This window comes from Gamsiella multidivaricata (assembly GCF_025024155.1).
Source record: "Gamsiella multidivaricata strain RSA 2152 chromosome Unknown BC939scaffold_47, whole genome shotgun sequence".
NCBI classification, from domain to species: Eukaryota; Fungi; Mortierellomycota; class Mortierellomycetes; order Mortierellales; family Mortierellaceae; genus Gamsiella; species Gamsiella multidivaricata.
The window spans coordinates 54,833-69,377 of record NW_026251755.1 but is presented as its reverse complement, the minus strand read 5'-3'; the positions used below and the strand labels follow the sequence as shown (position 1 = coordinate 69,377).

General features: G+C 49.3%; 5 protein-coding genes across 5 annotated transcripts; 2 read left to right on the top strand and 3 right to left on the bottom strand.

Annotated features, from left to right (window-relative positions):
* Positions 1–506: 506 nt before the first annotated feature.
* BC939DRAFT_456324 (uncharacterized protein) lies at positions 507–3,324 on the bottom strand. The gene is made up of 2 exons (XM_051556313.1): positions 3,263–3,324; positions 507–3,179 (listed from the first exon to the last, which is right to left on the bottom strand). Exons 1-2 carry the CDS (start codon positions 3,279–3,281, stop codon positions 535–537), a joined length of 2,664 nt encoding a protein of 887 aa, XP_051410572.1. The 5' UTR covers positions 3,282–3,324; the 3' UTR covers positions 507–534.
* A 273-nt stretch (positions 3,325–3,597) lies between these two features.
* Positions 3,598–5,066, top strand: BC939DRAFT_478493 (uncharacterized protein; the record flags this gene model as incomplete). Its single annotated transcript, XM_051558772.1, has 3 exons — positions 3,598–3,808; positions 3,847–4,204; positions 4,487–5,066. The coding sequence occupies 3 exons, from the start codon at positions 3,598–3,600 to the stop codon at positions 5,064–5,066; spliced, it is 1,149 nt and encodes a 382-aa protein (XP_051410571.1).
* A 1,015-nt stretch (positions 5,067–6,081) lies between these two features.
* Positions 6,082–7,796, bottom strand: BC939DRAFT_211372 (uncharacterized protein). The gene is made up of 2 exons (XM_051550708.1): positions 6,853–7,796; positions 6,082–6,769 (listed from the first exon to the last, which is right to left on the bottom strand). Exons 1-2 carry the CDS (start codon positions 7,463–7,465, stop codon positions 6,429–6,431), a joined length of 954 nt encoding a protein of 317 aa, XP_051410570.1. The 5' UTR covers positions 7,466–7,796; the 3' UTR covers positions 6,082–6,428.
* Positions 7,797–9,155: 1,359 nt separating this feature from the next.
* Positions 9,156–12,461, bottom strand: BC939DRAFT_504575 (uncharacterized protein; the record flags this gene model as incomplete). Its single annotated transcript, XM_051560544.1, has 6 exons — positions 9,156–9,478; positions 9,583–11,542; positions 11,622–11,711; positions 11,809–11,894; positions 11,986–12,168; positions 12,299–12,461. The coding sequence occupies 6 exons, from the start codon at positions 12,459–12,461 to the stop codon at positions 9,156–9,158; spliced, it is 2,805 nt and encodes a 934-aa protein (XP_051410569.1).
* A 181-nt stretch (positions 12,462–12,642) lies between these two features.
* BC939DRAFT_456318 (uncharacterized protein) lies at positions 12,643–14,545 on the top strand. The gene has a single exon (XM_051556312.1). It carries the CDS (start codon positions 12,942–12,944, stop codon positions 14,367–14,369), a length of 1,428 nt encoding a protein of 475 aa, XP_051410568.1. The 5' UTR covers positions 12,643–12,941; the 3' UTR covers positions 14,370–14,545.

The window sequence follows — 14,545 nt, the reverse complement described above, 5'->3', positions numbered from 1 at the left end:
CACCAACTTGACGTCGCATTGCTATTGGCCCCGCTATCTGTCTATTTGAGTTTAGTCAACATGTAAGGCCTCAAAGTTGGCGAGGAACTGATCGCACTAAACGATATATAAATTCGCGTGAACGAAATTTTTCATGTCCAAGCGTAGTTCCTCTGGACGATTGACAACACTGGAAGCCTTTTGTCGATTTAGAATTATGTACCCTAGAGGAACGATGTGGCAGCGCCGAGAGTATGACATGCCTGTGCCAAAGTCTTCGCTGGCAACTTGAAGACGATTTGGATTGTTTGTGGACACTGAGGGAACTGACGAGGGTCAGGATCGGTGAAGGTCAAGGGCTGGAGAACGCGAATGTCGATTGGCTCAGCACGACCGCCAGCACAAATAACTGTTTGTCCTGAAAGCAATACCCTTAAGCGAGAAGTAAAAGGAAGTTCTCCATTGCATGTGCTCAGAACCATTCCGAATTAAGAAGCATTGCAACTTTTGTCAAGTACATAAAGCGCCCGAGAGTGATCTTATTTATTGGAATTTTCACAATTCCTCTTCCACGTAGTCATCATTGATCACATCTTCGTCTCGGACAAAATATCCAGTCGCTAAACTATAGACTCGCTTCTTGTATTGGGCGAGGTATAGACCCCAAGCTTCTGACTCTGGTATAGGGGTCAGTCCAACTAGCGCCGTATCCTCCTCAGTGATATCAACATCCGCACAGATGAATTGTAAAGATGCCGCAGCCTTTTTTTCGCCTGCCCGCTGCTGCTGCTCCTGAAAGATTTTTTGTGCATCCAGCGCATGAATCGCCTGTACAAATTGGGGTCCTGTCAAGGTGCTTTTTGGGTGAAGGATTCCAACATCAATACTTTGTAGATTTGGTCCTGCAACTGCAGACAACAACCGTGTAAAATCGTCAAAGGAGATGATCCATCGCTGAAGGAATAGTCGTCGTAGTTTTGGCAATAGGAGTTCCCGCTCAGTCGACGTTTCGTCGATCGGAGAATCTCCTGGCGACGTTGACCTGGGTGCCAACGAAGGAATCGGAGGCAACGACCGTGGCGGTCCTTCCAAGGTGAGGTTGAGCTCTTCCAAGAGCGACGAGTCGTCCAACCAGGTGAAATCGAAAATACAAACCTGGGGTCCTGCAAGGACCAAAGTCTTCAAGCAAGGAAGTGTCCATGTCTTTGTCCATTTCGAGCCTTGTATATCACTAGGGATAGCAACTGCTGGCCCTGAGATACCGTTATCGCCGCCGAATCCGAACTCCTTCAGCAGATCACTGATATCATCGTCCTTTGCATCCGCGTTTAGGCTGGCCAGATGAGCTGAAAGTCGCGGAATGCGCCAGATATATCGATCCAAGGACGTCCAGAGCTTGCACTTCAGAACCAGCTTTTCCAGCCTGATCATACTCTCGAGCGACTCATAATCGAACCGAAGTGCGGCAGCTCCTTGCAGCATCAGGCATCTCAGCTGCGGCAGATTCCACTTTGGAAACAACGACAGCTCCAAGTCAACGTTTGGATCGTACGGTATTATGGGTCGAGTCTGCCTTCTCTGCGGTTCAAATATGACCGTTCCAAACTCGATCCTGAGTGACTGCAGGGCGGGACACTGCGAGAAGGAGCCGATCCGTCGGATGGTTGGAAACGTCGTCAAGTTGATATCGATATCTGTCAAGTACGGCAAGGAGTGCTCAAAGTCGCCGAATCGGTTTGCTTGAAGTGAATCCCTGTATTCTATATATTCTGGTGACTGCAAAGTAGAGGCGTCGAAGCCCACGTACCCAGCCAGAACAATGGACTGCAGAGAGTTCCTGAATGCGACCAAGGCATCATTTGCAGCATAGATGAGGTAGTGGCAGGATCGATTCGAGTCTAATGATAGCCGTTTGAGTTGTCCGAGAATTGGTTGTGCATGTAGTAGATCGGACCTAGTCCTGATACGCCAATGTTGCTGTTCCTGTTGCTGTTCCTGCTGTTTTGCTGCCCATGCAAAGGCGTCGGAACAGCCGATGGAGAAATCCAATCTTTCGAGACTTGTACATTGCTGAAAAAACCGCTGCATAGCTATGACCTCCTCATCGTCACTGTCAAGCTGATCCTCATCAGAGTCGGAGAAAATCTGTAGTCGATCTAATCCAATCTTGTACTGCGCAATCCTGGAGTAGAATCCCGGTATACGGTATTTCCGCATCATGCTGGGATGCCCCACAGCCTCGTAAAGCTGTAGCTTTGGTTTCGCGAACGACCACATCGACTCCCGTATGCGCTTCACTCTCTGCACTTCGGACTCTCCATCCAGGGCGGGGGCGGAAGGGTACAAAGCGTAATTAGACCAGCCGGATTCAAGGTCCAGTTTCAGCAGTGGTTTAGAAGGAAATGTGGATTGATTGCGGTGAATGAAGGCGATTGTCGGTTGCAGCTGGTCGTCTGGGAGGGTAGTGTTTCGGATGATATACATTGTCCGTAGACTCGCCATACGGTCTGCCAGTGGAAGAAAAGTGTCCTTGGCTACGGTAACATCGAATAGAACCTCTTTGATGTATTCAGCATTGAACTGGAGCATCATCCTAGCGATAGAACGTTCTATCTCTTCTCGGTAATCCTGATTAGTTTGATCCCTGATCGAGTGCATCTCCTCGTCTGAGTTGCCATTACTTTGGCTATAGGAACCCGGAAGCCGATCCTGCAGCATTGATTCTGGAAGTTGCTTCAGACGGATGAATTTCCTGAACTGAATAACAGGCCAATCGTCGGGCCGTACGGTAGTGAGCAGTGCTGAATAATCCAGCGTCATCCTTGGTTGACCATTGTCGGAGTGAGCGCTGCGGTCCTGCAGTACCTCTTCGAGGAGCGGGAAAGCAGAGAGATCCTTGTTCAGTCGCAATCCGAATTCGTCTAGGATCTCTGTGGGGCCTTTGCTTGGTTGTTGGTGGTGATAGAGGAGGGATGCAAGCAGGAGAGCAACCAATCTCTCAGATTTCAGTGTACGAGAGGCATTACGGCGACCTGTCTGCCATTTCACGAGCGGATTATCCAGAATTAGCGGTATCGCGGCATTAAAGAAAAAGCGGTTGACCAGGAGTAAACTATGTAGTGCCCCAAGATCGTTCTGGAGATGGCTGACAATTATGCAGAGGCATTCATTCGGCAGTCGAGGAGCCTTCATTTGCGTATCTGGCACGACAAATAAAGTTATCAGCTGCCTCGCAGAATACCGAGAGTTCACAAGTCGCGATGAGCTGCGGCATCTACTATACCTTCCTGATGATGGGACATGGCGATGGTGGCGGGAAGAGAAGATCGATTCCTTTTAGTCTCGTGGCAGTGTTTGTGTCATGCTTCGTGTCAAGGTTTGGCCGTGCATGCTCACGGTGTTGGCCATCAGCCACCGCGGGTACGCAGGATTCGATATAAGGTTTTGAGGCTATGCTTGCATAAAAGCCGATCGCTCGCTACAGTGTGCGTAGTTTGTGAGGAACACAAATTATTCGAGCATTCAGGTTGGGAGCTTCCTTACTCCATACAACTGTAAAAGAACCATCTCCAAGAGCAACATTTATTTTAGTGATCTACGCGGGGGACAGCAACCGCCATGCCGACCGACCTGCGGTATTACTTGGATGGTCTACCAGACTGGCCGTCCGCCGAGGCCGATGTACTCACAGCCGCAGGGTGGGTTCGAGAGATCGGAGCCGTTTCCCAAGGTGAATCTCTGGGCAGAATGTTATTCGCAGTGGAGAAGAAGACCACTGGCGCAATGAAAGCGTGGGTGCGTCGTTGGAAAATCAGCGGATCACATCGTCGTACGTGGTCCGAGCTCTGCAATGACTTCGTTCAAGAGACCAGGCGTGCAAGGACATTCCTGGTCACCATGGGGGGATCGCCACGATTACCCAAGGAGCTGCCGAGCCCCCGGCAGATTATATCGCCCGTATGGAGCGTACCGTCGAGTTGTTGCCACCCCAGGAAGGTAGTGAGGGCAAGCCGTACAAGGTGTCTGATTATTACTCCCAGACCTTTGCATTCCACTTCTGCGAAGGACTGCACGAGAGCAGCCCTTTCAAGATCAAGAACAAGAAGACCCCGGTGGCTCTTGAAGGGGCGTTCAAGTCGGTGGAGCGCCTGTCCTCAGTTGGTCACCGCTTATCACACGACGTCTTTTGCGTACTCCTTCACACAGCACTGAGAAGGAGTTTATGGTCCATGCAATTTTTTTTTTTTTTTTTTTTTTTTTTTTTCAAATAAGCTTGGGCATTTGAAAAGCCCGTCATGATAATAAATAAAAGCAGGCGCAACTTGATTCCATTTAATCCTCACCGCCGCCTCACCCACGCGCCTACAAATCCTAAAGGCTATTCACAGGTACTATCCTCCTTTCAAATGTGATGAATCATCTGTATCTGGCTGCTGCCTACCACATTGTGCTTCCTGTGAAGTAGAGAGGTGTTGACTCCAACTGAATACGACCATATTAAAAGTAGCATATGTAACATATGCACAATGAACTCCGAACCTTGGCCCACCCGCATCGAACGCATCTTCGCCCGCATCTCCTCCGACAGTGTTGAGAAGCTATGGTATCCTCCATACTGCACACTGCTCACGTCGGTCTTTCCTTTCGATGAAGGCTTTATGCTCGCACCTCAGACATTTCCAGTCAACACCACCCAAAGTATGGATTTGGATTTTGCTGTCGAATATCTTGTCCAGAACGAGGAGGGTATCCCGGTCCTAGCCCTGGAGATCAAGAGAGCAGGCGATATCGAGTTTATGCAGACAAGAACCAATGCCGATAGACAGGTGCGCGAGCGGTTCTCCTCCATCACATCACCACTCCCACGCTTCCATATCATAAGCGCAATCGGCACACGTTGCTGTGTATTCACATACGACCGCACCACACGCATGGTCTCACCTCCCAGAATAGCTCCTACACATTTTAATGTTGTGGAGGACCTCGCACCTTTCGAACGCTGGAATACTGATATTGCTACCCTCGAAGCCAGACTTGCTCTAAACACCTGCTTCAATGATGTGAAGGCTATGGCCTCCTCACTCTAACAGGGAACACCGCTCTGTCCGTTACATTCGCGATGTCAAAAGGTTTCCGTGATATAAGCTCAGAATATTCTGAATAAAAAACGTAACCAATCGCCTATATCTCCAAAGCACTCCACTGGTCCGTGTACCCACACTTCGGCTGTAGGGTCTAATATAAAGCGAGTCTGCCTTTTTGGAGCCTATTCTTTTATTAAAAAAAGCAAGCCTGGTCCGTGCACGAGGGAATGGTCTTTCATGACTATCTGCAGTTGCTCTAGTGGGGGCCATTGTGCGCTCACCTTGAGGATTACGCTTAAGTTCGTTGCGGCCGCCTCTGCTGCCGCCATGTTTTCATCAGTGGTTGCGCTGCTGCCATATGTGAACATTAGTAGGTGCGAAGTATACGGCTATATGGAAGAGTAAGACGCGTCGCGTGAACTCTATATGATGCCACAGGTATGGTGAGGAAAAAGGAAAACCTCATGTGTAGTGAATGATTGGATTGATACGCTTACTTTTCAAGTCGATGACGAACCCAAAGAGTACAATCTGGGTGGCATAGAAGTGCGACTTCTAATCATCGTTGATTTTGCTCTTGGAATAATTATTCAAAAAAGATATTGTCTTGGTCGTTCTTTCCCCATGCCCTCCCGACACCGATACACCAAGTGCCAGCGCCTCTTAAGGGAGTATCAGGAATGCTTCAGTAACGCTTGCAAGAAGTACATCAAGGAGCTGAAAATCCGCCCAGGAATATTCCAATTATAGCTACCGTGATTCCACGACACAAGGGCACCAACAACACCCAGGACGAGCTCACATTCAATCTGCTTCATGGTTCAACGCGGGTCAAGATCGAGCACGCTTTTGGGTGGCTCAAGCTCAGGTGGCAGTCTCTTCAAAATTTGCCCGTCAAGGTAGTCAAGAAGAAGCATATTGCCAAGGCGTCCAGCTGGGTCGTTGCATGCATAATTTTACACAACATTTGTCTCATGAATCCTGATGGAGGCGAGCACGAGGATGCCGAAGACAATTTGAATGAGGTAGCCTTTTATCATCCTGCACAGAACGAGGAAGGTGCCCCATTGTAGAGTTGCAAGGCGCACACGAGGACGAGGTGAAAGCGAAGAGAGATAAGTTGAAGGTGTAGGTCCTCAGGGACCGTTTTAGAATAGGTGGATACCGTCGATGAGGATAAGCCTACGACCTTTTATTTGCATCCTTGCACTTCTTTCCATGAAAGTCTTCTAATTTCCAGCTCCATCGTCAAGGACGAGATCCGCGACTTAAGTTCATCTCGCTCTTCAAAGAACATCGACTTATCCTTCTGGAACGCAGCCTTCTCGTCCGCGAAATCCTTCTTTACTGCAGCCTTCTCTTCCGCTAACTCCTTTCTGAATGCAACCCTCTCGGCCTCAAATTCCTGCCTAAGCTTCGCCCTTGCCTCCTTTCTCTCTTATTGAGCATCTCCTGGTGTTCCCCTTCTAATCTGACTAGCCTCTCTCCGAGCCCCAATTCTCTCTGTACAAGTTCCCGCTCCCTCCGTTCGATCGCCTGTAATTGAAGCCTCTGCAGATTCCTGTCCTCGTCATGGGCCTGTCGCGACTGGTTCGCCATCTTACTTAATTCGGTCATGGACTCAGCGATAGCTGATAGAGTCGAAAGACCATTGTCTTTTTGGCGCTTGCTCGGCGGGCCAGTACTGCCATCGTCAATGTGCGCACCTAAAGTGTACCAAGTATCGACGTGGCAGGGTTAGAGAGAGTCTCTTGGTGAATTTAACATGTCACATATATCATTCACATACCCGCGATTGGATTAGCATGGGGTGTATCCTCGATGGCTTCCAAGTCACTGCACTCGCCGTCAGTCTCTTCCATGGCTCGTTCATCCCTATAGAATACTGTCTGCCGTGGTGGAGGAGGGTTTGCCGATAGACTTCCTCCATAGACCACATGGATCCTCTCAAAATGTGGACAAACGAGCTTCTGCCTGGAGAGAAGTGTGTCCTGTCCAAAGGGACCGGTGTTTCCTTCGCCGGTAGATGACAACTTGCACGCCTCCCTGTATTTCGATCTCACGTAGGCAAGCTTCGACTTTATTTGATTGTAATCCCAAGCGGTTCCGTGCTTCTTGTTGACGAGGTTGGCGAGCTCTGTGTGTACGTCCTTGGCCTTTTGTCCAGCGATTGGATTCTTGGCATGTAATCGCTGGTGGCTATGTGGGTCGGTGATCCAGTCGATAAATGTATCCATTCCTGCCGTAGTCCAGAACGACTTCTTTGCTGCTGCTGATGGCGATGAGGACTCGGGGTCAGACTGAGGAGCTGGCGAAGGGGACGGTATCACAGAGTTGGACGAGGTCGAAGCTCGCAAAGGAGCTAGTTGCCGTATCTGGCCATTGTTCTGGCGCTTTGCCATGTATGTCTCCGAATCGTACAGTGCGGTGCCTTGAGACGGGTATGTAATAAGATGAGCAAGATAAGGCGAGGGCAATGGGGAAGGAAGGTCAGCACGAGGGAGTAACGGGGAGGGGCGGAAAGAAGACGGTAAGACAAAGCTATGTTGCTGTTGTTGCTGATAAAAGAAAGGATAGTGTTCCTACTGTGGCATGGACTGAGATATGAATGGAAACTGCTGTTTTCGCAGCTGTAGAGAATGGATAGCTTGGTGAGAAGTCGATGATTGATTCATCAAGGATGCATCTTGCTTATTGTCGTTGTTTTTTGACATCTCGAGACCAAGACAAGGGATGTGACTAGAGGAGAAAGAGAAAAAAAAAAGCCAACTGGAATATTATTTCTTCTGGAATATAACGACATTTGACTGGACAGTGGGACACTTTTTCATGGACATTATTCCATCCAAGACTTGGAATATTATTCTAAAAACCCGAGGTTGAAAAGGACTCAGAGAGGAGCGTGGGTTGTGGGACAAATAGGACAGAGTCGGCAAATAAACTGAGAAGGCTTCTTTGGCTTTTACATCCAACAGGGTGAACAGTACACGACGTTAGCATACAATTGTTCTTGAAGGCCTGAGTTGCCAATAAGCATGGTATACAAAGTGTGAGGAAAAAGACGTGGAAAAATGGGCGAGATATTCTTAAGGTCGCCCTCGACCGAGTATGAGATGTTCATGTCCATCAGGAAACAAATGCTGTGGTTTGAGACGAGGGACTATTATCATCAAAGCGCGTCAAAAGATCTGGACAGTACCCATTGGCACGCAAGAGCAAAAATGCGGCACAAGAGTCTGACCGAGACAAAACCCCCCCTCGCATGCCGAAGCTCCAATGTGGGAAAGCCCTGAAATGGCTTGATCGGCCATCACGGATGGATTTTTATCGTTATTTTTTAATACTCGATTGGATGCTTACTTGTGCGAATGCCCTGGTGTTACCGTCTCGTCCTGTGGGAATATTCTATCCTTGGCGTCTCTACTTGTTGGTTTTCTTTTGTTAAAGAGGAGCTCTACAACAAAGCTTTGCTAACTAGGTCTGATAGATTCGCAGGGCTAAACAGATATTAAAGAAATACATCTGCGTTTGATGCTGCGCTAAAGACAAATGGCCTTGATCGATAATTGTGCCAACAAAATTAATCCCTCCAGGCACGGAAGGATTTTATTGCTGTGCGCGCATCGCGTTGTTACTAATGGACCGCGCACCGCGAATACAATAAATATAGTCGCCACTGCCTTCTGGGGCCATACTCGTCCTATATCCGCATGTACCCCACCACGAGCTGGGCGTACTGCCTTATCTGCCTTACCGCCAACACCACCGTTACCAGCACCATTTGCATTATTAAATCGAACCATGGCCGAGGTCAGCGAAGAAATCAGCGCCGATCTTTTCATAAATTGCGTTGACAAAACAATGGAGGATTTTCATCGTTCACCGACGGCAATCTCCTCAAAAAACACGAAGTGCATCATTTAACAAATCTGACCTCTCCTCAAACACTTTTCAATGTCATATTCGTTCCTTTAGTTGCACAATTCTACATGTCTAATCCATAAGTGCAGACCTTCACTTGCACGCGAGTGCTCGTTTACATTACCCTTGGCCATAGTTAAAGTGCAGGTGCCGCGTAATATTTTTCATTTATTACGTATCGTTCCGCATCCAGGGAGTCCACAGTGTTTTCCGTTGGTGCTTTTTAAAAGATGCTAGCTTGCTAGGCGATCTCGAGCGTTGCTTCTGCTGATGAGGCATTGTTTGATCCAAGATGGTCAACGGTACAATGCTCGGACGACCATGTGCACACTGAAATGGAAATTTGCACTCTGCCAGGCTGCGCACTACCCCCTCGCATTGTGCCAGAGATAGCTTGTCATTAAACATAATGGCGCCCCGACATGCTTTCGAATTGACAATATCCAAGATCCCGCGTGGGCACCCTCGAATGCATCGCAGCCAGCTGCTTGCATCTAAACAGAGATTTAATAAAGACAATGATACGGCAAAAGATGTTAGACGGGCTGCGCAATGCCGCACTACGACAGCAACAAACGTGGTCGTACAGGATACATACCGTCATTAGCGCTGTGGCTTTCCAACTGATCACGCCGTGAACTATATCGACTTCCTTCCGCCCAGCTGATTGAGTCTTTGATTAGATCTTGTGTTAGAGCTCCATCGACGACGCATCGGTCTGCAACTGCCCGGGGTAATACCGTGACCCAGCCTTGGCTGTAATCGGACGCTGTGATATGCCTAGACACCAAGATATTTCCACCCGCGGTAGCTGTGATCGGCGCTTGTTGAAGTTCAGAGTGAGATTTCATAGTTTGAGATGATTCGGTCAGAGAGTCGCTGAAGTGATGAGATACCAAAAGAGTATCATCATCCTCATCTAATGGTATCGAATCTTCGTTCAATTGAGCTGGGTCTGTGTCGACTGCCGCGGTAAGCGGATTCTTGTCCAAGATGATGCCCCAGCGGCTGAGCCAGTCCGAGTACTGCTCTACAAGCCTCCACTCCCGTCTACTAAGCGTGATAGGAAGCGGCGGGATCATGGCCATGCTGTCCAGTCGGTGCTCCGATGCTTGCGACAATTCCTCCATAGCGTGTATCGTTGACTCCAAAGTCGCGCATGAGCACACACACATCTCCTTCATTAGCCGCTCCACTCTCACACGCTCATCCGCTGCGTGCTGATCGACTACCACTAGTACCGTTGATCGTGGACTGCAAAGCTGTGCTGTTGCCGTTGCTGCGGCATCCATGGTGCAGAGAATGAACTTGCGGTCGAGCTGCGCAATAACCCGGGCATGCTGTAGACAGGTCTTTGAAAGCTGCAAGCGCTTGATGTTGAACTGGTCCTGGCAGCCGGCACCTCGACTGAAAAATCGACTGACTGACTTTTCGATAGACTCCCGTTTTCCAGCATCGCCCATGCCCGTATCAAGATTCAAGGTTTGTAGAGAGGGTACCTGCGTAGGCGGAGTCGGGAAAAGCGGATTGACCCACTTCCGAAGCGCATCCTGGGCCCAGATTCCAGACGTTCCTGTAATGAACGATGTCGACCTTGATTCAACGACATGCGGAAGTGAGGCTCTTCTAAGGCCTGAGTTCGGCAGCATGATATCACTACTGTCCTGTCTATTGTATTCGACCTCGCTGCTCACAAAATCGTCGTCAAGCATGGATGAAATCCAGTCTTCATCCAGCTCAAACTCAAGTTCATCCTCCACGTCAATCTCCTCTTGCTGATAAGCATCCCCCTGAGAGTACTGAGGGGCCTTGCTGGCTCGGGATGGACGCGACAACTTGATACGAGAGAGATAGCCGAGCGGAACGGACTCATCTGAAAGCCCCACATTGCCTTTTGCCCTGGACTTGCGCTTCCTGGTAGTGCTTTGGTTCCTCAACGTCGATGCTGCTGACCTCGAGAGCAGGTGTTGCCGCTCGAGGAACGCGATGATGGTATCCCTCACAACACGCAGCACGCGCTCCTCATCCTCAAACTCGACCGTGACCTTAGCTGGATCCATACAGATGTCATACTCGCTCAGCGGACACTTCAGGGTAAGTACGTATACTGGGTATCGTTCCCTGGACCGCCTAACGTCTTCGTCAAAGCGGAGGCTCTCCTTTGAAAAACTTGACTGCTGAAAAGTCTGAGTGATCGTCCGTTGAATAATATCAGAGCGGATCGGTCGGTTGTTCAAGAATATGTACTGGTAGAGACGATTGTAATGTCCCATAGTCGAAATATATCCAGAGAGGCTGTAAGTTGTATCCTCAGGACTCGACTTTGCGAATGTGAGGGAGGAAGAAAGTGCTAGACCAAGGACTGCAGTGATCCTGTGCAGCTGAGAGTCGGCTTTGCGGTATGTCATCACTTTAGCATCCTTTGCCATATCGATGACTGTGAATGATATACGAGGGGAGACTAATGCAAATGTCTCGACAGCCCGCTTGACTTTGTCCAGTTCTAGTTCCAGCTTGGACGCGGAGGCCTCAGACCAATATCTTTGTCTAACAGGGAACTAATTTCGGCAGCACAAGTCAGCTGAAGAGCATATTAATACATCCTACTCGATGCATATAAATATATGGAACCACTACCTTGTAGAAAAGATCCCGCACTGAAACGGTAGTTCCATGATTGAATCGAGGGTACTTGCTCGAAGGGCCGCAAAACAGCCTCTCTCCACCCTAGTCATTTAAAGCAAGGCAGGGACGAAGAAAAGCATCAGTCAAGAGGTCATGTACGGATGTCCAATAAAAAATATTTACACGCGCTTGTTACTACCTTGAAAATAACAGAGTATACGTCGCGCTGATCCTGAGGACGCGAAACAATATCAACAAGCGACATCTCCGTCATTGCTGCAACGGCTAAAGGAAGAAGGGGAGTTTGATGGTAAGCATCTTCAGTCCGATTACGTGAATCACTGACGATCCGAACAAAGATGCGACATGCCTTCACCGCGGAAGCCATATGTTTTTATCCGCCTCAGATCCTGTAAGGTTGAGCACTTGGATGTGGCGTATCGCGTTCCGACATGCATGATGTCGACTGAGATAATCCCGTTCCCGTTGTCGGAAACCTGCAGACTGTGACCAGCCACATCGACTTTGACCTCAATCGATGATGCATTTGCGTCGATGGCTAGTGGGTTAATAAGGATCGCGGATAGAGGCACAGAGGCGCAGAGGCACAGAGACACAGAGCCGCTTTAGAAATTTTGAGAGTGGAACTTTGTCATGTCCGAACCACGCGAATGATGCCTAGCACCTACAGTTCTGAACAAGTTCGGCTGCGCATTGCTCAAGCGAGCTGATGACTAAAGAAGCGCGCAGTTCCTCGGTGACTCCAGGTGCCAGTGGCTGGATCGCGGCCATTCCATGCTTGACTGGTTGTGAATGGTAAAGTGAAGAGATGTCATTTTTGGTAAATGTCATTTTTGGTGGCAAAAAAATGAGAGCAAGATAAAAAAAATCGTCATGGGAATGGACTGCATCGCAGGTGTTGCATCGAGTGCCCGAAAAAGGCAAAGACGGCCTCGTGGACAAATCCTTTCGCCAAAAAAAGAGTTCAATTGACGATGCTAAGGAGCGAGGGTGAGAGAACACTTCACTAAGACAATGTGTCTCCTCTCCTCTGACTTCGCCGATATTCTTCCACAGGGGGAAAGCATAGGTTATATTCTTTTCATCTCCATATCCGCAATGGCTACATCATGTACATCTGCCCTGACCTTCAGGGCTGTTCTCTTTCGCAAATTGCTCCAACCTTGTCTTACTTAAACTACGCTCCAATGGCCCAATGAAAATAAAGAGGTCTTTTGTGCGCCCTGGTCATTCCATCAACCTCATCAGCCCTTCGCACCATCATTCCTCCGCTTTGCTCGCTCACACACTATTGCTTCACGCTGGTCTCCAATGGGCCCTCCAGGACGTCCTCTCACTGTTCCTTACATCCTTCTTGTACTCCTATTCTATATCGCATCCATTCAACACCACCATGGCACACTTGCCAACACAATAACACAAGAGCACCTCTTCACAATCCCCTTTGATAACGATGCTGCGTTTGTCATGGCAGCAGGCACACCAGCCACCACTACCGTTACCGTCTCCACAACTCCCTCCTCTAGATCTCCTGCTCAATCAACGGCCTCTACATCACCACTCCCTCGTCGCTGCAAGAACTGCCCACCCAACAACACCCTCGGCCAGATATGCTATAAGAACACCCAATGCGTGCCCTTGGCCCTTCTCTGCAACACCACCACCAGCCCCACTACCAACATAACCACAGGCACCAACCCATGTGTTGACGCTACCGGTCCTGTGCCGCTCCATGCTGATAATTCCATCACCTGTCGGGACCAACTCTGCTTCGCCAATACCTTTCTGCCGCTTCCCGCGCCTGGCTCGGGAAAGGTCAATAGGAACAGCAGCGCCAATTGCTTAAAGGGCAGCTATTTCTCTCTCTATGGGTCCCTCTTGACCGGCGAGAAGAGGTACACTCAGTCATGCGTGGGTCAGTTTCCAACAGGGCAAATAGTAACCTGCAATCCATGGGAGTATCAAGCTCAAGGATCATGCTTCCTTCGGACATGCGGGCCTGGAATGGATTGTGAACCGCCGTTTCTCTGTCGCAGGCCGTCGTCGTCAATAGAACTGTACGGCCTTTGCATGAGCCCAAACTCGACTGCAGATCCTACAGGAGATGATAGCGGAGACCAGGACTCGCCTTCTGTAAAGGACCACTTACTCATAGGATTGCTGGTCGGTATTTGCAGCCTGGTTCTCGGAATCGGCATCGGAACTGGATGCTGGAATCTCAGGAAGAGGAGGTTGAAGCAGTTGCGACTCATGAATGGTGAACTCGACAATAATACCACAATGATGAATGGAAAAACTTTTTTCCTGACGACACTGGGCCAGTGCTATGATGCCTGCTGCTGCTTTGGATCGGCAAGGAGGCAGACGAGGGGTCAGCGCGCAGATGCTGGAGCATTAACTATAGGGGAAGCCCGAGATATACGTGTCATATCAGTGGCCGAGTCCGAAAGCCATGAAAGTTCTTTGGTTGCGAATCATCAGACAAATCTGATCTTTGCAAGACGCTGGAGGTGGGGTCAAGGAGGACAACATGGTGCAGGCATATGGAGAGGAACAACAGCAGGCGGTGTCGCGGCTGTGCCAGAGCTGGAGCCGCCGCCATTGTACCATCAAGGGCTGGGTCTGCCTTCCTACCGCGGTAGGGACACCATTCTGCTCACGCCTGTCCCTGAGCTCATGGCACAGGCTTCAAATCCATCAGTGGCTGCAGAGCGTTCAAGATCGCCAACGCCCAAATGAACAAATAAGAATAAATCCCGCCTCCATTCATCGCCTATTATTCTCCACGACGGCTACTATATCCTATGCACTACGGCGATCCTCCATCTCAATGTTCAATGTACGCAACCATTCACATCGAAGACAAGAAGGCGGTAGTGGAGGATGTCGCTTCGATCTCACCTTGGAGATCAAGC